Below are 23,721 nucleotides of genomic sequence, written 5' to 3' on the forward strand. Positions count from 1 at the left end.
GATTTCTTAATACCCCACAAGCACAGGTAACCAAAGCAAAACTGGACAAATGGGATCACATCAAATTAGAAAGCCTCTACAGAGCAAAGGGACCAATCAACAAATGGAAAGGCAACACACAGAATGGGAAAAAATATCTGCAAACAACCCACCTGACAAGGGATTAAGAATCAGAATATAAAAGGTGCTCAAACAAGTCTATAGGAAAAAACCTAATAATCCAATTAAAATATGGACACAAGACCTGAGTAGACATTTTCCAAAAGAAGACATATAGTTGGTAAATGGGTATATGAAAAGGTATTCAACATCAGTGATCATCAGAGGAATGCAAGTCAAAACTACAGTGAGATATCACTCACATCAGTTAAAATGGCTTTTATCCAAAAGACAGGCAATACCAAATGCTGGTGAGGATGTGGAGAAAAGGAAACCGTTGTACACTATTGGTGGGAATGTAAAATAGTACAGCCACTATGGAGAACAGTTTGGAGGTTACTCAAAACACTAAAAATAGAACTACCATAGGATCCAGCAATCCCACTGCTAGATATATACCCAAAAGAAAGGAAATCAATATATCAAAGAGATATCTGTGCTTCCAATGTATATTGCAGCACTGTTCACAATAGCCAAGATTTGGAAGCAACCTAAGTATCCATCAACATCAACATACAAAAATATAGTTAGCATAAGATCTAGTACTTGATAGCACAACAGGATGACTATAGCCAATAATATTAAATAATTGTACTTTTAAAAAATAAGAGTATAATTGGATTGTTTGTAACACAAAGGATAAATACATAAAGTGATGGATACCTCATTTACTCCGATGTGATTATTATGTATTATATGCCTGTATCAAAATCTCATGTACCCCTGTACCAGTCAGGGTTCTCTAGAGGAATAGAATAGGATATATACATATATTTATTTATATATATCTATGTGTGTGTGTATATGTGTGTATATATGTGTATGTGTGTGTGTGTGTATGTGTGTGTGTGTGTAAAGGGGAGTTTATTAAGTAGTATTAACTCACACAATCACAAGGTCCCACAACAGGATGTCTGCAAGCTGAGGAGCAAGGAAGCCAGTCCAAGTCCCAAAACTGAAGAACTTGGGAGTCTGATGATTGAGGGCAGGAAGCATCCAGCACAGGAGAAAGATATAGGCTGGGAGGCTAGGCCAGTCTAGCCTTTTCATGTTTTCTGTCTGCTTTATATCCTGGCTGTGCCGGCAGCTGATGAGATGGTGCCCACTCAGATTGGCGGTGGGTCTGCCTTTCCCAGTCCACGGATTCAAATGTTAACCTCCTTTGGCAACACCCTCATAGACATACCCCAGGATCAATACTTTGCATGCTTCAATCCAATCAAGTTGACACTCAGTATTAACCATCACATCCCCTAAATATATATACCTACTATGATCCCACGAAAATTAAAAATTAAAAAACCATATCAAATATTTTATATTTTTATCTATTAACATCGTTTTAGTTATTTTTATGCTTTTATCTAACTCTATACCAGAATTTAAAGTTGTTTGCTCACCACCATTACTATATTATAGGATTCTGTTTTTGTCCACATATTTCCCTTTACCAGAGAGTTTTTTCATATACTTTTATATTGCTATTTAGCATCCTTTCACTTCAGCTTCAAAGAATCTCTTTAGCATTTCTTACAAGGTAGATCTAGTGGTGATGAACTTCTTTGGCTTTTGTTTATCTGGGAAGGTCTTTATTTCTTCATTTTTGAAAGATGGTTTTGCCAGCTATAGTATTCTTGGCTGGCTGGGTGTATTTTTAACAACACTTGAACTGTATCACCCCACTCCCTTTTGTACTGTAATGTTTCTGCTGACAAATCTGCTGATAATCTTATGGGAGCTCCCTTGTTATATGACAAGTTGCTTTTCTCTTTCTTCTTTCAAAATTCTCTACCACTGACTTCTGGCAATTTGATTAAAATCTTTCTCAGTGTGGGCTTCTTTACCCTTTCTATGGTTTCATCCTACATGGAGTCCTTTGAGATTCTTGAATCTGGATGTCCATTTTCTTCCTCATATTTGGGATGTTTTGCACCACTCTTTATTCAAATAAGCTCTCTACTCCCTTTTCTCCTTTTGGGACTTCTATAATACGTATATTGGTCCACTCAATGGTGTGCCGTAAATCCCTTAGGCTTTACTTTTCATTTTTTTTTTTTTCTGATTTGATCAATTTAAATGAGCTGTTGAGTTTGACGATTCTTCTGCATGATTGGGTCAGCTTTTTAATCCCTCTAGTTAATTTTTCAATTCAGTTATTTCTCAGATGCAGAATTTGTATGGTTCTTTTTTTATAGTTCTGTCTTGTTGTTCATATTCTTGTTATTGCATTTTTTCTGATTTCATTTGCTTGACTATCTCTGTTCTCTCACAGCATACTAAGCTTCTTTAAGATGATCATTTTGAATTCTTTGTCAGATAATTCATTTATCTCTGTTTCTCTAGGGTCAAATTCTGGAGATTTATTTTGTTCCATTCATTGGGCCATATTTCTCTGTTTCTTCATATGCCTCATTATTTTTTTGCTGGGATTTGGGGTATCTGAAAAAACAGCCACCTCTCCCAGTCTTTATGGACTGGCTTGGTGCAGGAGAAGACCTTCACCAATCAGCTCAGCTAGAGATTCTGGGGCCTCTCAAACCTTTTCTGGGGATGAATCTTCTCTGGGCTTGTACATGGAATGTCCCAGTTAGAGAGCTCTGCCAGTTTCTTTTCAGTTGCTTGTAATCTCTCGATCCCTCTGGTGCTTGTCTGTGGCACTGCAAGTTGTCTGGCAGGGCAACAGGCTGTGGAGCTCTCGCTTGTTCTCAGCAGCCCCCAGACATCCAACATATCCTTGGTTCTCTCAGCGCTCTGAGTCAGGCAAAACAGGAATCAGTCTCTTGGGCAGTCCCCTGAAAAGCCAGAATGTTAAATGCACTTTCCACTCTTCCCATTCCTGCCCAAGGGATAAGCCAAGAACCACATGCTCTCTCCTGACTGTGCTGAGCTGTCCCGACCTCCATCCGCAGCACTGCTGAGTCTCTGATGCTGCAAAAAGCCAGTTAACTCTTTTTTCTCTGAAGCCCCCAGGCATCCAAAGTATGCCAGTTCCCAGTCAGCACTGAGTCAGGAGAAACAGAAACCAGTCCATCAGGTGACCCCCCCAAAATTCAGAATGGTGGACTTCCTTTCTTCACTTTCTACCCAGCGGAGAGTTGGGTGTTTACTACCAATCATGCCAAGCTGTGCCACCTTCAGGGAAAGGCAGGTGAAATTAAATGGCTTTTTTTTCCTCCTACTTCAATGCAGCTGTTCTTGGCTTTGAGCTTGCCTGGGGTACTGTGACTTCTAAACTGGTTTCTGTAATTCTCATACATCCTTTTGGACTGTATATTGTTGTCAGTCAGAGTCCGTGGGGGAACAAGGTCCGGGACTTTCCACTCCACCACTGTGCTGACATCAGACATTTTATGTGGAGTGGCATAAGAGACTTATGGTGAATTGGGCACCCGTTGGTATCTGGCATCTGAAGTGGGTGCAGTCTTGCGGGAATGACTCCTTAATCCATAGGGTCTGTGCTAATTCTGGGAAGGGAATGTCAGAAGGAAACTGAATTGTAGGACACCCAGCTGGTACTGAAGAATTGGTTGGTGTCAGAAGAAACCACACATACGGACACTTTTTATCTATGACAAAAATGAAAAGGCGTAAGGATGCCATCTTTAATCACAGTTACAGACTGTCTTTTCTCTAAAATTTCTTGGCACAACTTCTTTCCACATCAAACAAATGTCTGAGTTATACTGTGGGGACAAAACTTCATTTTTTAAAAATATCACTATAAAACTTTATTTTGAAATATTAATCATCTTCACTCCACAAGCTTAATATTAACCATAGCCAAATATCTGGCAAAGAATAGCTAAAAGGAGATGTAAGTAGTTACAAGAAAACATTAAATCACACCACATATTATTTCAACCTAATATTTTATGGTTTAAGAAATTGGAACAGGAATGGGGGGATTTCAAGCAGTACTCTGACAGTGGGCCCTGCGGTGGTTGTGTAATAAAATCTCCTGGCTGTAATACACTTTGCTGCTACAGCAGAACAAAACAAACAAAAGACATGGTTTATATTTCTTTTTCTCCTAAGTCCAGGAGAACAGTTAGGTGTTCAACAGTATCAGAAATCCAGGTTCTTGCCTTTAATTCCTCTGCCACCTCTGGACACTGCTCTCATCCATAGGGTGAAAGAGAGTGCACCACATCCACTAACCTCTGTGAAGGGGAAAGAGAGGCAGCAGGACACATCCAGGAAGGTGCCTGTGTTGCATCTGCTCACATGTGGTGGCCAGCACTCAGTCATGAGCCATGCAGGGTGAAAGATGCTGGGACTTCAGGCTGTGTGGCAGCCATGCACCCACTGAAACCTGCTACTGGGGGAAACCTGCAATCTGTCTCAGAAGGGCACATATTAGCCCCCAGGCTCCCTAGCAAGATGATGAACCCATCACACAGTTCTTGCTGACTACAGAAATGCACTCCAGCTCTTCTAGCTTCTATACTCTGCTAGGGTGAAGACCATGAATACAATCACAACTGTTCTAAATGTTTTCTCCTTGAGTATCATCTTGTTCATTTTATCATAGGATAAGGACCAAATAAGACCATTTATGCAAAAGCGCTTAAAACTATACAAATGCACACTTGCTAATACAATGGAAGCTCAGGAAGAATATAAGTCAGCTTCATGACTATGCTATTTATTTCTGAGTTAAGCATTAAGACTTCCTGTTTTTACCCTAAATCACAACAAATTCTGTATCACAAACTCTAATAAGTTACCTTACAGTCAGAAGAGATTTCAAAGATCCTTTAGTCTAAACTAAGGGTCAGCAAATAACGGCCTGTGTTTGTAAATAAAGTTATACTGGAACCCAGCCATGTCCGTTCATTTACATGTTGCCTACGGCTGCTTTCACCTGCAACTGCAGAGCTGAGTGGTTCTGACACCGCATGGCCCCCAAAGCCTAAAACAGTTACTATCCCTTCCTTTACAGTAAAAGTTTGCTGACTCCTGCTCTAGAGCCCTTACTTAAACAGGAAGTCTGGAGAGAGGAACTCATTTGCCCCAAAGTCCCAAAATGAGTACCAGCGCTGGGACCCAGACCTGCCTCCAGACCACTTCAGAGAGGCTTTTCTAGCACCATGCTGTCTCCCTTGTTCTTCCTGGTCTCAACCACTCAACAACAAATTATGAGTTCTGAAATGGAGAACCAGGTTCTTGTACATTTTTGACAGTGTCACAAGCCAGAAGCACGTAAGCCTCTCCCTTCTGACCCCATGTCACTGCTGGGCTCCTCAACTCTGGACAGCAGGTAACATTTCAAAGCCAGCACGTCCATCGCAGCCTCATTGGGCTGCTCCCACAGCCAGGCCACCCCAGGGAGTTCCTTGCGACTGTCAGGGCACGCCCTTCTCCTGACAACCCTAGCTCAAAACTTTCACCTGCAGCTGCTTTTCTGCCTTCATCTCCACATCCAAAGGCACCAACTCTGATCAGCACTCTTTGGCAAGCTCACCTTTTCCTACCTGTCCTGACAAATCTTCCATCTGAAACTCAGGTTCTCATTTCACAGCTGACCTCCCTGACTAGAACCCCAGATGTTTCATCGGCATCTTGCCCCCAACCCCTCCTCCTTAAACAGGTAGTCTTTGCAAAATACAACCAAGGTATTACTCAGAATTCTTCAACATTCAGCTAAGAAATGAAGCCTCCACTCCTTTATGTGATTTTCCCAGCTCTCCCCTGTACAGCCCTCCTGTGTCAGTTCAACTGCTTCATTTTCTATCCCCCTCCCCCGATCACGAAGAAAAAAGGGAAGTATATAAAGTACAGGGTAGGCAGATGTACACCGGTTCTCTTTCCTCGCAATATTCTAGCGCTTCTCACTTGCTAATTTACCGAGAACTGTTTATCTCCCATAGTAAGACTCTTTAATACAAGAAACTCTTTAATACAAAACTCAAGCATGACAAAAATTAAAAGTACACTGTCATGTTTACTGTATTGGAAATTGAGCCAAAACACAATTTTATCAGTGCTTTCAAAAGGCACTGATTGTTGAAGCCCTAGTTATTTAATATTTTAAAAAACTGGAAAATGAAGAAAAATGGTATCAGAAATTTGTCATAACCTATCAGGTAAGAGAATTCAACAAAGAATATAAACCCAGAGAAACTTGGATTCAAATTCCTACTGGTGGCTACTAACACAAATTATTTACAAGGTTGTAACTTTACACGAGTTATTTAACTTCTCTAAGATCATCGAATATAAAATACAGTTTAATCTCATTATTCACAGTAGTTACGTTGTATAAAGTTGCCACAGTCAATTAGCAAATACTGAATTATTGCTGTTAAGGGAAACACAAGGCTAGGGTTCCCGCAAGCCTCTGAATAACAACTTTTCATCAACAATGTGTGACCTTGTTTTACATGTATTTGTTTAAAGATGCCTGCTTTAATACCTGCTGTTGATTCATTCACACCGAACTCTCAGCCACCAGCCCTGTAACTCATGCCTGAGCCATCTCTAACACAGGTGCTCCCTCCGTAGGGAGTGCCACAGCTTTCTTGTGCTTGGGAACACTAGCCAGTGCTTTAGCACTACATTTGGGGGCTGTGAAAAACAGTGAAATCATACACAAGCACAAACATGTAAAAAAAGGTAGTTCTCAATAGACTGCAGGAAAGACACATGCCTCAGCTGGGAAGGAGCTCGCTGGGTGATGATGAGTGTTTGCTGCTCTGCAAGTTGTGGACGACTTTGAAGGCACTGTGAGTACTGATTTGCGGATTACAAATACATTTTAGCAAGAAGCTGAAATTGCAAATATGGAATCCACAAATAATGAATATGAACTGTAACTACTTTTTGGGCTATTGTGAGAAGCTGCAATAGCTGTAAAGCACTCACTCCAATGCCCAGCACATGGCAGGCACCAATATCATTATCCAGGATTCTATCCTCCAAACCAAGACACGCTCTGACTAAAAACGACACAACGCATTCTGAGTAAAAAGCATTCCATTCTCTGCACACAACAGCAGCCTTGATAAAAGGACTCATTATCTTTCAAACACTAGAACTAGAATATCTGCCATTTAGTTTATAACATTTTTGTACAGAATATTGTACTTCCATCTGAAAGATTAGAAAGCTACATCATGGTTTTAATATACATTTATTAATATCTTGAAAAAAGCCACACCCACAGCCCCCAAGGCCTCTCCTTAGATTCAAACTGGTCTGCGGGTTGTCCACACACTCACCTGGTTCCCAAGTCTTTGGGAGCAGCTGCACCACCCTAGCTCATGGTCCAACCATTTCTAGACAAAGCCAAGGTGAGAGCAGGCAGTCTTCCCTCACAGCAACCCCCACAGAACTCCCAAAGCAGAAACTGTGGTTCGCCTGGTTATATACAGCACCAAGACAGAACCCCAGCTAACGTGGGGTGAAGGATCAGATAAAATGAACATAAAACGACCTCCCTGCCCTGAGCAGACAGGAAAGAAAAAGAAAGTGTCCCTGGTCCGTGGACTGCATCTTGACTCACTCTGAAATAACAGGTAAAATCCTCTTGAGCTTCAGTCTTTGGCTTTTAACTCCTAAGACAAGGCTGATGAGCCCCACATGTACATCCACTCCCCAAAGGCAGACGTAAAGCCAAGTCGCCCATTCCTCCCAACAGGTGATCTTAAAAAAGCAGAAGACAGACTGCAGCGCCTCCCACCATATGGACAAGTGCCCACCAGAGGCAGGTCTGAGCGTAGGGGTGGGCCCACCCGAGGCAGGTCTGAGCGTAGGGGTGGGCCCACCCGAGGCAGGTCTGAGCGTAGGGGTGGGCCCACCCGAGGCAGGTCTGAGCGTAGGGGTGGGCCCACCCGAGGCAGGTCTGAGCGTAGGGGTGGGCCCACCCGAGGCAGGTCTCAGCGTAGGGGTGGGCCCACCCGAGGCAGGTCTGAGCGTAGGGGTGGGCCCACCCGAGGCAGGTCTCAGCGTAGGGGTGGGCCCACCCGAGGCAGGTCTCAGCGTAGGGGTGGGCCCACCCGAGGCAGGTCTCAGCGTAGGGGTGGGCCCACCCGAGGCAGGTCTCAGCGTAGGGGTGGGCCCACCCGAGGCAGGTCTCAGCGTAGGGGTGGGCCCACCCGAGGCAGGTCTGAGTGTAGGGGTGGAACCCACCAGCCCTGGCTGAGCAAGCTGGGCTCCACATTCAGTGACGTTCAGTTTTCAAGACAGTGACTGACTCACAAAGTGAAACCCACAGCCTAACTCTAATAAGAATAGCAGCTTTTAGACATTCTAAGTCACGCCACCTTAAGCCCTCGCAAAAATCAGTGAAAGTACACCTTATCAATTAGGGTTTTAAACTCTCAGGAATAAAAATTTCAACCTATTATTAACATTTACAGGTGAAGATTATACAGAGTAATATGCTAAGGCCTGAAAGGCAGATATTTAAGCCCTCATCATTCTACCCTTCAGTGGCTTACTAAAAGCACACAGCTGAGACACCTGGAATTTACCTAGCTAATTGCTTGAGGAGTTCCACAGGCCCAAGCAAGTAGAAGAATCCACCACCGTCTTTAGTGAGCTGATCTGAGTCTGGGAGAAGATTCTAGAGCTGTGCTTTCCAAATCAGTTGGCATTCACTAAAAACACTACTGAGGACCTGAAATAGGGCTAGTCAAAATGAGTTTTTAATTATTCAAATGTCAAGTTAAAAACATTCCATACTGGAAAACTTTTAAGTATGTTTGGAAGAACTCAGACAAAGCAACCTATTTTTTCACCTGTACATTTTATAAACTCTAAATACTGATCAAGTATTTCTGAAGAAAACTTGGCATACAAATTGATACATATTAATATCTTGTGCTGGTAAATGTAAAATACACATAGATATGAGAGTATGAAAAAAATGTAAAGGATCTCTAACAAATTTTATATTGATTACCTATTGATGTAATATGCTAAATATATCAAATTTTAAATATTGAATTAAAACTTTTTAATGTGGCCACCAGAAAATGTTTTGCTATGTTTCAGTGGAGGAAAGCACCACTCTGTTCCACAGGCAGGAGCTCCCCAGGCATCAGTTAAGAGGAGCCAGCTGAATCCGGAGCGCATAAGCAGCACCCAGGATCCTCCTTCCCTTCTATAATATCATAACTGACCCTTCCTGCTTCCTCTCAAGTAATCACCCACAGAGACTTGACTCAAGTGCTTCTGCTGACTAAGTATCTGACTCAGCTCATATGAGAGTCCAATGAGACTAACCCTACAAATATCTGTTTACCCAAGAAAGAATCTGCATCAAGATCAGCTCCCCTAAGGCTGGAGAACTCCTGCTCCCCGCTCCAGACTCCAGAGTTCCCACCCTGACTCAATTCTGCAGCTCCCATCAGGTGCCGTAATGTGGAAACCCCACACCAGGTACACTCCTCTCAGGGGCACTGCTGAGCCCCACGTGGGCCTGGCTCCCTTCCTGGGCTGGCTCCCTGCCTGGTCTTGGGGATACAGCAGCGAGCATTCAGCCTAGGATGAAATGGTCCTCCAGAGAGGCTTGTGATGTCCGAAGGCCTGTCGCACAAGTGAGAAGTGCTTGAATGCAGCTGTCCCAGGACCCTCCTGCCTGCACCACACCCCACTGTCCACATCGACTCGGGCAATGAGCACATTCCAGAGCAAGGGATACCAGAAAACCAAATCCTAAGTCAGTAAAAAGCATTAACTATTTCTATTATTTAATAACAAGACCTCCTTTTTCTTCTTTTAGTGTGTGTGTCTGCCAGAGAAAAATATTAAGGGCTGGATATGGATGACTTCATTTACTTTTCACTTTCTCATTTCATCCCGGGGCAGGACAGCCTGGTTTGCACATGCTGGCCATGGGGACTACGAGGTTTTTAGAAGTCTTCATTGGTCTTGTAAACAAGTAAGAATTCGCCGGGGTTTGAGAATTATGACTCCTTTAAAGTCGAATGCTAAATTAGCCTCCTATCAGTCTCACAACTACCTGAAACAAAAGAGGACATTTCCCAGAGGAGACGAGCCTAACTTCAGCTGTCACCTGACTCCAAGTTGCAAATCCTGCCTCCCTGTAAAGATAGGATAAATTTAGCAATTTTATCTTGAAAACATGAATACAATGGGTTTTATCTACTTGGTTATATAAAAGAGTAAGATTTCTTTCATCTTCACAATCTGTGCCTATGATGTGTCCCATCCTAGCTAAGTGCTCCTTCATAATAAAATTATTTTATTTCTCTTCCTATATTGTTAAGTTTTCTTGGTTGGGAAGAAGTTTTGTTTTTAAAACAAAATGTCTGCAACCTTTCACCACTGATAAAGAAAAAGCTTCTGCGGCATTGTTAAAACAGGGAGACTCCAATCAAGGCTATCTCAATAGAGGAGAGAGGTTTGGTTCAGCTCCCAACAGGCAAAGACAGCTGCGATTTGCAGCCAACCGCAAAGGGGTCTCGGGATGGGAAGTGACCAAGAGAAGACATCAAGGTTGGGAGATTCTTGCTACAGGTGGGCCAAGAACTCAGACGTCAAGGCCAGGGGATGAGGAACTCAATCAGACATCAAGGGTGAGGAGGTTCTCACTGCAGGGACTTCTACTGAGGCTGGGAAGGACAAAAGCGAGGTCCTGACTAAAGCTGGGTCAGATAGAGTCTGCTGGCAGCTGTGTAGCCTTCCCGGTCCCTCCTCCTTTGTGCCCATGTGTCAGATGGTGGCACCAACCCATATCAAGAATTTATGAACAGGGGCTAAGCACCGCCTCAATAAACACTAGTGATAGCTCTATTTATCCCAATTTTACAGCTAAAAAACAAAACTGATACTTGGCTAGGTCAAGTGGCTTAACAGAAGGCAGAGATAGGGTGTAGATTCAATCAAGGCTCACCAGAAACCAAGTCCAAATCTAAACTACCCAACTGTATTTTCATGCAAATACAGTTATCTTGACTACAGTTCCATACATTCAATGACATGGTAGTGGGACTGGGGGAGAAGTCTTTAGAACTCTTCATTAGGCTTGTGAACATCTAAGAAGCTATTGAATATAAATAAGAGGCAAATTAAAATCACATTAAGATGCAACTTTTCCCCCCATCAGATCTAAAATCTTGAAGACATGCGCATCACACCACACTGGTGAGAAACATTCGCATATGCTGCTGGTTGGAATGTAAACCAGGACCGCCTCTTTCAGAGGGCAATTTGGAGACATCCATCAAAACCACAAATGCACGCATCCTTGGACAGCTCCACTTCTAGACTTGTGAAATAACTATCCTGCAGGCCTGTAATAGAAAGAGACTAGAAATATCCCCCTGAAGGCATCAACAGGGGACTCATTTTTTAAATTTGTATTTAAAATCCTGTATATCCACGTAGGGAAATGCAATTGCTGTGGACTGAATGTTTGTGTCCCCAGAACTCACATCCCCTCATGTGATGGCATGTGCAGGTGCGTATCTAAGAGGTGATCAGGGTGAGATGGGAGTCACGAGGGTGGGGCCGGCACGATGGGATGAGTGTCCTAATATGGTGGTAAGAAGCTGGAGCTCCCTCTGCCTTGAGAGGATGTAGTGTGAAGGCAGTGGCCTCTGCAAACCAGGAAGCAGCCCCTCACCAAGAACGAAGCACCCTGATTTAAAACTTCCAGCCTCCGGAACTGGAGAAATAAATGTTTGTTGTTGAAGCTGCCCAGTTTATCCTATTCTGTTACAGTGGCCTGAATGAACTAGGATGACTGTATAACATTTAACACACAAACACAGATGAAAGAATGAGGAAGCTCTTCATGTACTGGTAAGGGCTACAACTTACTGCAAATGGGAAAAGGCAGGTGTGAAGGTGTTTACTGCAGGTTAATGTCTGCATAAGAAAACAGCTTTATTTTTAAAGAGAAATAACGGAAAACAGTAACAAAATGTTAGCTATACAAGCAGGGAGAGAAAGGCCTCTGCCTCCCCACATGCCCGCCCTCCAGCAGAACATCAGGCCTTTTCTGGATTTCAGAGCGATCGTCAACACCAGCTATTGACTTTACTCCACTTCTTTCTTCCCAGACACCACTAAAGCAAACGTCACAGAGCCTCACAGTGCCATAAAAGTGTGACTTTGTGTCATCTAAACTAAGATTCACTATTCCTTGGCTCTCCCCATCTCCAAGCATGATTTTAAAACACCTGAAACAGTCCTTGATGTCTTTTTTCTTTGCAATGTCTACAGAATATGTCTAAGCCTTTTAAATTTGTAAGTGAAAATATGTCAAAAATTCTGAGTTTTGTTTAGAAAGCCATTAGTTAAGCCTAGCCAAATCCCTATGCAATCCAGTTTAGAGGCAACTGATGAACTCTTCTACACTGTCCATGTTAGACCCATCTAAACCATCCATGTTGAACAGATCTCTGCACTTCTTTTCTCTACTATTTGCATAAAACTTTGAGGGCAGAGGTTAGAAGACGGCTCAGCAACCTTTATATCCACCATAAGAGGCCCAATGAAATAAATTTTGTCACAGAAATTTAATATCATTTAGTATCACACAGCCTTAAAATGGATTTTTTCCAGCTAGCAGTACTGAAATGGGAAGCACTCCATGAGACACATATTATGAAGGGAACTCAAGGTACAGAAAAATGTGAACAGTGAGACAGCAAATCTTTGTTTCTGAACACACACTTATGTATCTGCATAAATGTTTCATAGACAGATATACAAAAGAGCTTAACAATGTTTCCCATTAGAAACTTTGAAGAAGTTAAGACCTGACAATCTCAAGAAATATTTTACCACATGCATTAGCAGTTTTTCTTCAAGTAACATTAGATTCATTAAAACTTGCGTCTTTCTGTTGAAGGATTGCAATGAATGATTCTCCTTATAAACCTTGCGGTTATATGTTAATACAAAATAGATGTGTATTTATGACCAAAAAAAAGGGCCCATAGCCTAAAAAGATTCTCAGAGAAGTTTATTTTCTAAAATGTTAAAATTATTTTAGTAATAGTTAAGTGTCCCATAAATCTAAGTAATTTTGAATGCTTCACATTTCAAATTTATTGGAACCTAATATTATCTACTTTTTCACGTAAAAAAAAAAAAAAAAGGTGTGTAACCTGATGTTCGAGAAAGGCAACAGGACAGATATGATTGCAAACTGAATGCCTTTCTAGAATCAAGCAGAATGTGCTCTCAACCTGCACGTTTAACATCACACTGACTGACAGATTTGGAGGGTAGGACAAAAGACTAAGAATGAAACAGAATTGAGAACTTCTAACATGACAGTGAATTTAACAGATTCATTAAATCCTATTTGCATATTAATTCCTACTTCTCTCAACTTTAAAATTTTGTAGGCAGAAGTTTTATGACTTTTCATGAATTTCAAATTTTAATTCTAATTTAATTCTAACATCTTAATTCTAAGTTAGCTTTGCAATAAAGATCAGTCCTCTTGAAGAAATTAAATTTAGAATAAGACTAATCTGTCATAACTAACACAAATTTTCTCTATTTTTATATAGCAATGTTTTTTAACACAAACTTTGGATAACCTTAATAACCACAGTCAAAATTCACAACTAGCACATAACTGGGAAAACCTTGGGTACAGTGATGGCTTTTTCAATATAATACCAAAGGCACATCCATCAAAGAAATAATTCATAGTGAAGCTTCATTAAAATTAAAAACTTCTGCTCTGAAAAAGACACTGTCAAGAGAATGTGAAGCCACAGACTGGGAGAAAATCTTTATAAAACACATACATATAAAGGACTAGTATCCAAAACATACAAAGAACTCTTAAAACTCAACAATGAGAAATCAAACCACCTAATTAAAAAATGTGGAGAAAGATCTAAACAGACACCTCACCAAAAAACGGACACAGATGACAAGTATGCGTCTGAAAAGATGCTCATGTCATTTATCATCAGGGAATCGCAATTCAAGACAAAGAGAAACCACCACACACCTACTAGGATGGACAAAATCTAGATACTGACAGCACCAAATGCTGGCAAGGAGGTGGAGCGAAAGGAAATCTCATTCATTGTCCATGGGAGTGCAAACTGGTGCAGCCACTTTGGAAGACGGTTTGGCGGTTTCTTATAAAACTAAACACTCTCACCATGCAATCCAGCAATCAGGCTCCTAGGTATTTACCCAAGTAAGTTGGAAACTTAAATTCACACAAAAACCTGCACCTGATGTTTACAGCTGGTCTATGAATAAACTGATGTTTATTCATAATTGCCAAAACGTGAAAGCAACCAACATGCCCTCCAAAGGGTGAAGGGATAAACTGTGGTACACCCAAACAGTGGAATACTATTCAGTGCTAAAAAGAAATGAGCTACAAGCCGTGAAAAGAAATGCAGGAACCTTAAATGCATCTTTCTAAGTGAGAGAAACCTACCTGAAAAAGCTACACACTGTGAATGCAACCAAATGACATTCTGGAAAACTATGGCGACAGTACAAAGATCAATGTTTGCCAGGGGTTCCGGGGAAGGAGGGTGCACAGAGGGTCTCTAAGGCAGCAAAACTCCTGTGTGTGACACTACAATGGTGGGCAAACGTCAGTACACATTTGTCCAAACCACAGAATGCACAACGAGTGAGCCCTCTCAGGTGAGGACCATGAGCCAGTGTAGGTCCACAGATTGTAACAAACACACCATTCTGTGGGGGTGATGACAGTGGGGGGCTGGGGATCCATGAGAACTCTCTGTACTTTCTCCTCAAATTTGCTGGGCACCTAAAACTGGATACCTGAAAAAAACATTTAAAGTTTCTTCCCCCCAAAACCAACACACACTTCAGACGTACAGATAACAGCCCAGGCGCGGTGGCTCACGCCTGTAATCCCAGCACTTTAGAAGGCCGAGGAGGGCAGATCACCTGAGGTCGTGAGTTCGAGACCAGCCTGACCAACATGGACAACTCTGTCTCTACTAAAAATACAAAATTAGCCAGGCGTGGTGACACATGCTTGTAATCCCAGCTACTCAAGAGGCTGAGGCAGGAGAATCACTTGAACCCGGGAGGTTGCAGTGAGCTGAGATCACGCCACTGCACCCCACCCTGGGCGACAAGAGCGAAACTTCATCTCAAAAAAAAAAAAAAAAAAAGTATAGATGACAATTGTGTAAAGAGAAAATCAGAAAAGGAGCTTTAACGAAGGCACTGCCAGCAATTGAATCTAGCTGGAGGATACGAGGAAGAATCTCCTATTCTTCTGCTTTTCTGCATGTTAGAAATTTTTCAAAATAAGAACTTAAGGCCAGGCGTGGTGACTCACGCCTGTGATCCTAGTACTTTGGGAGGCTGAGGCGGGCGGATCACGTGAGCCCAGGAGTTTCAGATCTGCCTGGACAACATAGCAAGACCCCATTTCCACAAAAACGGTTTTTTAAAATTAGCCAGGTGAGGTGGTGCGCACTTGTAGTCCCAGCTACTACAGAGGCTGAGGGAGGAGAATAGCTTGAGCCCAGGCAGGTTGAGGCCGTAGTGAGCCGAGATTGCGCCACTGCACTCCAGCCTAGTAAACGGGGCAAGACCCTGTCTCAAAATAAAAAATAAAAACTTAAGGAAAAAAAGTGGGTTTCAGGATTCATTAGGAAAAATGGGAGAACATAGGAAGACTCAGTTTAAAATTCTCAAGGCTCTATCCAGAAACAATAATATGGCTCATCTTTGACCAACATTAGTTGTTTGTAGCTTCTGCAGTTAACTCTGTAGCCACATATAAATTCTCATCATTACATTCAAGAAGAGAGCTGTTTAGAGTAACTATAACATTCTGAAGTTAAAAAAAAAAAAGGCACGTAAGCACTAACGCTACCTAAAAGAAATTTCTCAGACAAGTTCAGATCGTAACCATATTTAAGCGCTTAACATAATCGGCTCCATTTTCCATAAGTTAGGAATGGAATTTAACGTTCATAGGAAATGTCTATCAAGAAGAAACAACTCCAGACCCTAAGAGAAACTCTTCTGCTCAGAAACTATTTCCAAGTCCTCGGAAGACAGGTACAAATCCTTAGCTTCCATTCGGCCTTAACAGCATCAGGAGGAAGTTGCCACACGTTTAACAGAAAGAAATATTTTATGATCCAGAATGCTGGATTTCTGACCTAAATTTCATTGTACATGAAAAAGAGCACTGCAGTGGAAAAAGGGAGGAGGGGGGAGGGGGTGGGGGAGGGCACGTCTAAGGCACACAGGGCCCACCTGGGAGCCCTTTCAATTACAAAATTCTAGACATACCAAACATATCTCTACACTCGTCAGGTAAAGGCCTTTCAGTTTTCAGTACAAAGGACTTCTGCCGGCTTCCTTCAGAAAAATCAAGGATTTAAGAAAATACTTGTCATGCAAACAAACATTTAGCCCACTTAACATTGAGCTATGGTCGTCCAAAGCTGCTTAGTGTCCGCGAGGAGGCCGTCCGGATGCGCGATGATTCAGGCCTTCTCCGCCAGCTCCACCCGGGACGCGAGCACCCGGCGTGGACCTCTGCGTCCCGGGCCCACGACGCCCGCGCCGCGGGGTGCGCGCCCTGCGTCCCCGCTCTCCTGGGACTGCGCCCCGAGTAACACGTGTAGGGGGCAATGGGCCCCTGCAAGCGGCGAAAACGCCGGCAGCCCTGGCCAGTTAAGCGGGGAGTGGGTCCACGCGGACCACAGCGGCAACTCAGCCCAGGACCAGCCTCGGGTCAAGTTCTCCGACTCCGCACTCGGGCACCTAGCGGGCCGCGCCCCGGAGCTACGCGGCCCCAACCTCACCTGGCCCGCCCAAACTGTGCCCCCAACTACCCGCACCTCCACCTGCGCGCCGCCCACCCTCGCCCTCCACCTGCGCGTCCCCGGCCTACTAGCACTCCCCACCTGCGCACCCCCTCACCTGCGCCTGGGCGGCGGCGGCGGCGGCCGGTGGCGGCCCCCCACGCAGGCCGTCCTCCTCCTCGGGGGGCTCGTCCAGCAGCACTCGGCCCCGGCCCAGCTTCCACATGGTCAGGCGGGCTCCGGCGTCCCTCCGTCCGTGCGTCAGGCTGTGGGTCCGCGTCCCTCCCGGCCGCCGGACGCTCTGCCTGCGGCTCCTGCGGGACGCGGGCCCAGTGGGCCGGGCGGGGCTAGGCGGGGGCGGGGCACCCCCAGAACTAGGCCCGCCCCCTCCCCACCAGGCCCGCCCCAAACCCTCCCCAGGACCCGGCCCGCCCCCAAACCATCCCCAGAACCAGGCCCGCTCCAAGCCCTCCTCAGGACCAGGCCCGCCCCAAACCCTTCCGAAGACCAGACCCGCCCCCAAACCTTCCCCAGGACCAGACCCACCCCCAAATTCGACGGGGCTCCGAATCCCATCCCCCACAGAAAGGTCAACCCCGGCCCCCTCCTCCCAGTGTGGTCCCCGCCACCGCCCCGGCGAGACCCTCGCCCTTCACTGTTCTACTGAACGACGTCCTCACCCCAGGCTACCCCGTCACCTGGTCCCCCCACCTTGACCCCCACCTACCCGCCCCTAGCTGCTTCCTCACCCGGAAACGCCCCCATCCTGAGCCCCCACCGAGCCCCTAGCCCTGCCCTATCCCCGGTTCCCTGGGTCCTCCTCTACCCCCGAGCCCCCACCCGGCCCACGCAAATTCCCCTCTCCCGGTTCTCTCCTTCTCCCCCGCCGACCCCCACTTACTCCTGGGCTGCCCCCTCCCCCCACCCGCTCCCCGACCCTGGCCGGAGGGCGTGGCCACGTCCGCTCGGGTCACCAAGGCAACGGCCGGGAGCGCAGTGCGCATGCGCGCCGCTGGCGCTCAGGCAGCGGCAAGGCTGAGGGGAAGGTGGAGGGCGCGCAGTCCGCGGAGCGGCGCCTGTACCCCAGCGCTTCAGGGCATCCCTCGGGGCCTCGGCGCCGGGCATCCGGGACTCGTCCTCTCCGTCGCCCGAGGTCGCGGGATAGTGGGGGCGCCGGGAGGAAGCCTCGCCCAGCCTTGGTGGGCGGTGGGGCCGCTGGGGCCTGGGGCGCCGCGGGCTCGGCCCGGACTGACGGCGGTGGGGGGCGGGGATGGGGCCGTGGTGCCGGGCCGCGCAGAACCCCTGGGACCCCCGCGGCGCCCAGGTTGGGGCGCAGGGCCCGGAGAACGTTTTCCCGCGTGGCTATGGCTTTGTCAGAATCAGGAGCGGGAGAGGCGCCCACAGATTCCTGAGGGCAGAACCGCCTGGTTCCCAGGCCGAAAGGAGCCGGCGAGGCGACCCCCGATCCCGGGACGGAGCCGCGGGAACGGGGGATTCTGGGCGTCCGCTCCCGCCCAGCAAATTAATTTTTCCCGCGACGCGCTTCGTATCGCTTCTTTCTCACACCAAATATGTATTCATGTGTTCAGTCATGTAAAAGCGCATTTTGAAGGAGGATCCAGAACTATGAGCTCCCTTGAAAACTGCAAGCTTCGTAACTTTACGACTCTTAAAAAAATGAAATGTACATTTTGAGTTTCCCAGAAGTGATGAGCAGCAAAGCTTTTAAGATGGAAGGGGCTCTGAATTGTCTTTGGGAGATGCCTGCCAGGATCCCGGAGAACCGAGGGGGTGGCGCCCGTGCCCAAGGCCTGGGGGGACCTGGGGCCCTGGCGCGGGACGCACAGGGAGGGCGGGGGCTGGGCCTGGCAGGAGCCCCCAGCCGAGTGGGAAGAGCCAGATAATAACCTAACGATACTAACCTAACTATACCGTCACCCAGAGAGGAGGGCAGCACCCCTCCCACATCCCTCCCTCCCCCGGTGACCGCTAAACCTACCGGCCACAAACATCACGAAATAGAATTAAACACTGGCGCCTACTAAGGACCACTCCACCCAGTACAAACTAAATTTGAGAGTTCCTCTTCACGCAAATAATAAGAATGTTAAAAATGTATATATGCTCCTTTTCAAACAAGGCCTAATAGGCCTGGCCTCCTGGGCTAGGGGGCTTAGAAAATTGCAAATGCAAGATGGCATGGTGTGGCTCCGGGGTGCTGTCAAAATAAGCACATCGCAAGCACAAACTGATGAAAGGCAAAAACTATCAAACAGAGGTTGCAAAACAAAGTCAGGATCCAAACACAGCCCATATAAAGACGCTACAAATAAAACACAGAAAACCAACTCAGAACACTTGGACAAATAACACAAATCCCCCTGGCTAATGCGAAGGAACACAGGGCTTATGCCCAGACAGCTGGCTTCCTCTCAGTCTAGCAACATCCACTCCATGAATTGTCATTAAACTGTAATCCCCTGCAAATCTATGACAATCTGGAAGAAGGTGAGGCTTGCTAAATAAAAAAGCTAACTTACTGAATATTTTAGACATTTAGTTTTCTTCTGAAGAAGAGCACAGCTGGTCAGGATATCTACAACCTAAAGGCCTGGCACAAATGAGAGGGAAGGGGGTTGGGTGGGAGAAGCCGGTGAAACGGCTGTTACGGAGCAGCAGGCATTTCTGGAATTTTGAGAAGAACTTTCCCGAGTACTATGAATTTGACTCAGTTCATTCATTAGCTCCTCTATGAGTTTTATATAATTAAGTCATGCTATTGTTAAGGTCCATAAGAGGCATACTTTACACAATCCAGTGTCATAAAAATACAATTGTTACCACTAAAAATCCATTTTGGGATCGAGAAAGTCATGGTTAAACAACCTTTTCATCTGCTGAGGCCTCAGTTGAAGGAAGCTATTCATTTTAAACTGAATTGCCCTTATTGGCTAATTTGGCCACTGAAAATTCACTGGTACAGGAACTCTAATTTTTTACTAAGTAAAGATCAAGCGTGTCATCTCTCTCTGAATTCAAAATGCATAAGGCTCAATTTAGTGAGATTTTGCTCTGGCAAACTTAATTTTAAATAGGAGTGGGGTTTGGGGTGCCATATAGAACTTTCTAGCAACCAAAGCTGTTTAAAAACTACAAGTTTCTTATCCATGGAGGTGATTCGGCAGAGGCTGGATCTTAAGACAGTTGTACCCTCAGTCCTCTGACTTTTTTAAAAAATGGATACATAATATTTTACATATTTGGGGGTACATTTGATATATTGTTACAAGCATGGAATGTGTAATGATCAAGTTAGGATATTTGGGGTATATATCAACTTGGGTATTTTTCAATTCTATGTGTTGGTAATATTTCAGGTTTTCCTTTCTAGCTATTTTGGACTATACAATGCATTGTTACTAACTATAGCTACACTACTCTCCTATCAAACATTGCCTTCTAACTGCATGTTTGTACTCATTAACCAACCTGACTTTACTTCTCCCCCAACATACACACCTTCCCAGCATCTGGTAACTACCATTCTATTCTCTACCTCCAGGATATCAGGATTTTTTTTTAGCGCTCACATATGAGTGAGAACGTGTGATATTTGTCTATGTCTGGCTTATTTCACTTAACATAATGATCTCCAGTTCCATCCATGTTGCTGCAAATGACAGGATATGATTCCTTTTTATGACCAAATACTATTCCATTCTGTATATGCACCACATTTTCTTCATCCATTCATCTGTTGATGGACACTTAGGTTGACTCCATATCTTTACTATTGTGATTAATGCTTCAATAAACATGGGTATGCAAATATCCCTTTGATATAACAATTTTCTTTCCTTTGGATAAATATCCAATAGTGGGATTGCTGGATCATATGGTAGCTTATTTTTAGTGGGTTTTTTTTTTTTTTTTTGAGAAATCTCTATGGCTGTACTAATTTATATTCTCACCAACAGTGTATAAGCTCCCTTTTCTCCACATCCATGCCAGCATCTGTTATTTCTTGTCTATTTTTTTCTTTTCTTTTTTTTTTTTAGACGGAGTCTCTCTCTGTCACCCAGGCTGGAGTGCAGTGGCACGATCTCGGCTCACTGCAACCTCCGCCTCCCGAGTTCAAGCGATTCTCCTGCCTCAGCCTCCCGAGTAGCTGGGACTACTGGCGCGTGCCACCATGCCCGGCTAATTTTTTGTATTTTTAGTAGAGACGGGGTTTCACCGTGTTAGCCAGGATGGTCTCTATCTCCTGACCTCGTGATCTGGCCACCTCGGCCTCCCAAAGTGCTAGGATTACAGGCGTGAGCCACCACACCCGGCCTATTTCTTGTCTTTTTAGTAATAGCCATTATAACTGGAGTAAGATGATATTTCATTGTGGTTTTGATTTGCATTTCCCAGATAATTAGTGACGTTGAGCATTTTTTCATATACTTGTTGGCCGTTTGTAAGTATGTCTTCTTTTGAGAAATGTCTATTCATGTCCTTTGCCTACTTTCTAATGGGATGGTTATTATTTTTTTACTGTTTAGTTGTTTTAGTTCCTTCTATGTTCTGGATATTAGTTCCTTGTCAGACGAATTGTTTGTAATATTTTCTACCATTCAACGCGTTCTCTCTTCACTCTGTTAATCGTTCCTTTTGCTGTGCAGGAGCATTTTTGGTTTGGTACCACTTGCCTATTTGTGATTTTATTGCCTGTGCCATTGAGGTCTTAGCCATAAAATCTTTGCCTAGACCAATGTCCTGAAGTGTTTTTTCTGCATTTTCTTCTAGGAGTTTTATAGTTTCAGGTCTTACATTTAAGTCTTTATCCATTTGAGTTGATCTTTGTATTTTGGGAGAAATAGGAGTCCAGTTTCAATTTTCTGCATATGAATATCCAGTTTTCTTAGCACCATTTATTGAAGAGCATGTCCATTCCCCGATGTCTGTTCTTGGTGCCTTTATCAAAAATAATTTGGCTGTAAATACAAAGATTTATTTCTGGGCTCTTTATTTTGTTCCATTGGTGTTTGTGTCTGTTTTTATACCAATTCCATGCTATTTTGATTACTATAGCCTTGTAATATATTTTGAAGGTAGGTAGTGTGATGACTCCTGATTTATTCTTTTTTACTCAGGATTGCTTTGGCTGTTGCGGCTCTCTTTTGGTTCCATATGAATTTTAGGATTTTTTCCTGTGAAAATTATATTGATATTTTGATATGGTTTTCATTGAATCTGTAGATTTCTTTGGACAGTATGGTCATTTTAACAATATTAATTCTTCCAATTCATGAACATGGGATGTCCTTCCATTTGTTTGTGTCCTCTTCAATTTCTTTTATCGGTGTATTGTAGCTTTCCTTGTAGAGGTATTTCACCTCCTTGGTTAAACTTATTCCTAGCATTGTTTTATTTATTTGTTTGTTTGTTGCAGCTATTGCAAATAGGATTGCCTTTTTTATTTCTTTCTCAGCTATTTCATTATTGGTATATAGAAATACTACTGACTTTTGTATGTTCATTTTGTATTCTGCAGTATAACTGCATTTATCAGATCTAAGAGTATTTTGGTTTTTCTTTAGTTTTTTCTAATGTAAGATCAAGTTATGATCTTTAGGTTTTTCTAATATAAGATCATGTTATGTGCAAAGAGTGACAATTTGACTTCCTCTTTTCCAATTTCGATGCATTTTATTTCTTTCTCTTGCCTGATTGCTCTGGTTAGGACTTTCAGTACTATCTTAAACAGGAATGGTAGATGTGGTTATTCTTGTCTTGTTCCAATTCTTAAGGGAAAGGCTTTCTGTTTTCCTAATTCACTATGATGGTAGCTGTGGGTTTGTCACATGGCCTTTAATGTATTGAGGTATATTATTTCAATGCCTAATTTGTTGAGAGTTTTTATCACAAAGGGATGTTAAATTTTATCAAATGTTTTTTCTCCATCTATTTTCATATAGTTTTTGTCCTTCATTCTGTTGATGTAATGTATCACCTTTACTGGTTTATGTATGTTAAGCCATTCTTGCATCTCTGAGATCAATTCCACTTGATTATGGTGTATCATCTTTTTAATATGCTGTTGGATACATTTTGATAGTATTTTGTTGAGGAGTTTTGCATCTATGTTTATCAAGGATATTGACCTGTAGTTTTCTTTTTCTGTTGCATCCTTGTCTGGTTTTGGTATCAGAATAATGCTGGCTTCATAGGAAGAGTCAGGGAGAATTCCTTCCTCTTTAATTTTTTGGAATCACTTGAGGAGAATTTGTGTTAATTCTTCTTCGTAAGTTTGGTAGAATTTGGCAGTAAAGCCATCCAGTTCTAGACTATTCTTTGTGGGGAGACATTTTATTACTGATCCAATCTCATTATTGGTCTGTTAGGATTTTCTATTTCTTCCTGATTCAATGTTGGTAGCTTGTATGTGTCCAGAAATTTATCCATTTCTTCTAGGTTTTCCAGATTGTTAATATATAGTGGTTCATAAGGGCCTCTAATTATCTTACGAATTTCTGTGGTATCAATTGTAATGCCTACTTTTTCATTTCTGATTATATTTGGATCTTCTCTCTTTTTTTCTTGTTTAGTATAGCTAGCAGTTTATCAATTTTGCTCATCTTTTCAAAAAAACACCTTTTTCTTTTGTTGTTCCTTTCTATCTTTTTAAAGTCTCCATTTGATTTTGTTCTGCTCTGATCTTTATTATTTATTTCCTTCTTCCAATTTTGGGTTTGGTTTTTTTGTTAGTTTTCTAGTACGTTGAGTTGCATCATTACACTGTTTATTTGAAATA

General features: G+C 43.6%; 1 protein-coding gene across 1 annotated transcript in view; it reads right to left on the bottom strand.

Moving 5' to 3' along the window:
* The window catches only part of TDRP (testis development related protein), a 55,488-nt gene extending 38,195 nt beyond the window's left edge, over window positions 1–17,293 (bottom strand). The window contains exon 1 of the mRNA XM_034965598.3: window positions 17,041–17,293. Coding sequence (XP_034821489.1) covers window positions 17,041–17,148 — 108 coding nt within the window. The 5' untranslated portion in view covers window positions 17,149–17,293. The remainder of the gene's footprint in view (window positions 1–17,040) is intronic.
* Between the last annotated feature and the right edge of the window lie 6,428 nt (window positions 17,294–23,721).

This window comes from Pan paniscus, chromosome 7 (genome assembly GCF_029289425.2).
Source record: "Pan paniscus chromosome 7, NHGRI_mPanPan1-v2.0_pri, whole genome shotgun sequence".
Classification (NCBI taxonomy): Eukaryota; Metazoa; Chordata; class Mammalia; order Primates; family Hominidae; genus Pan; species Pan paniscus.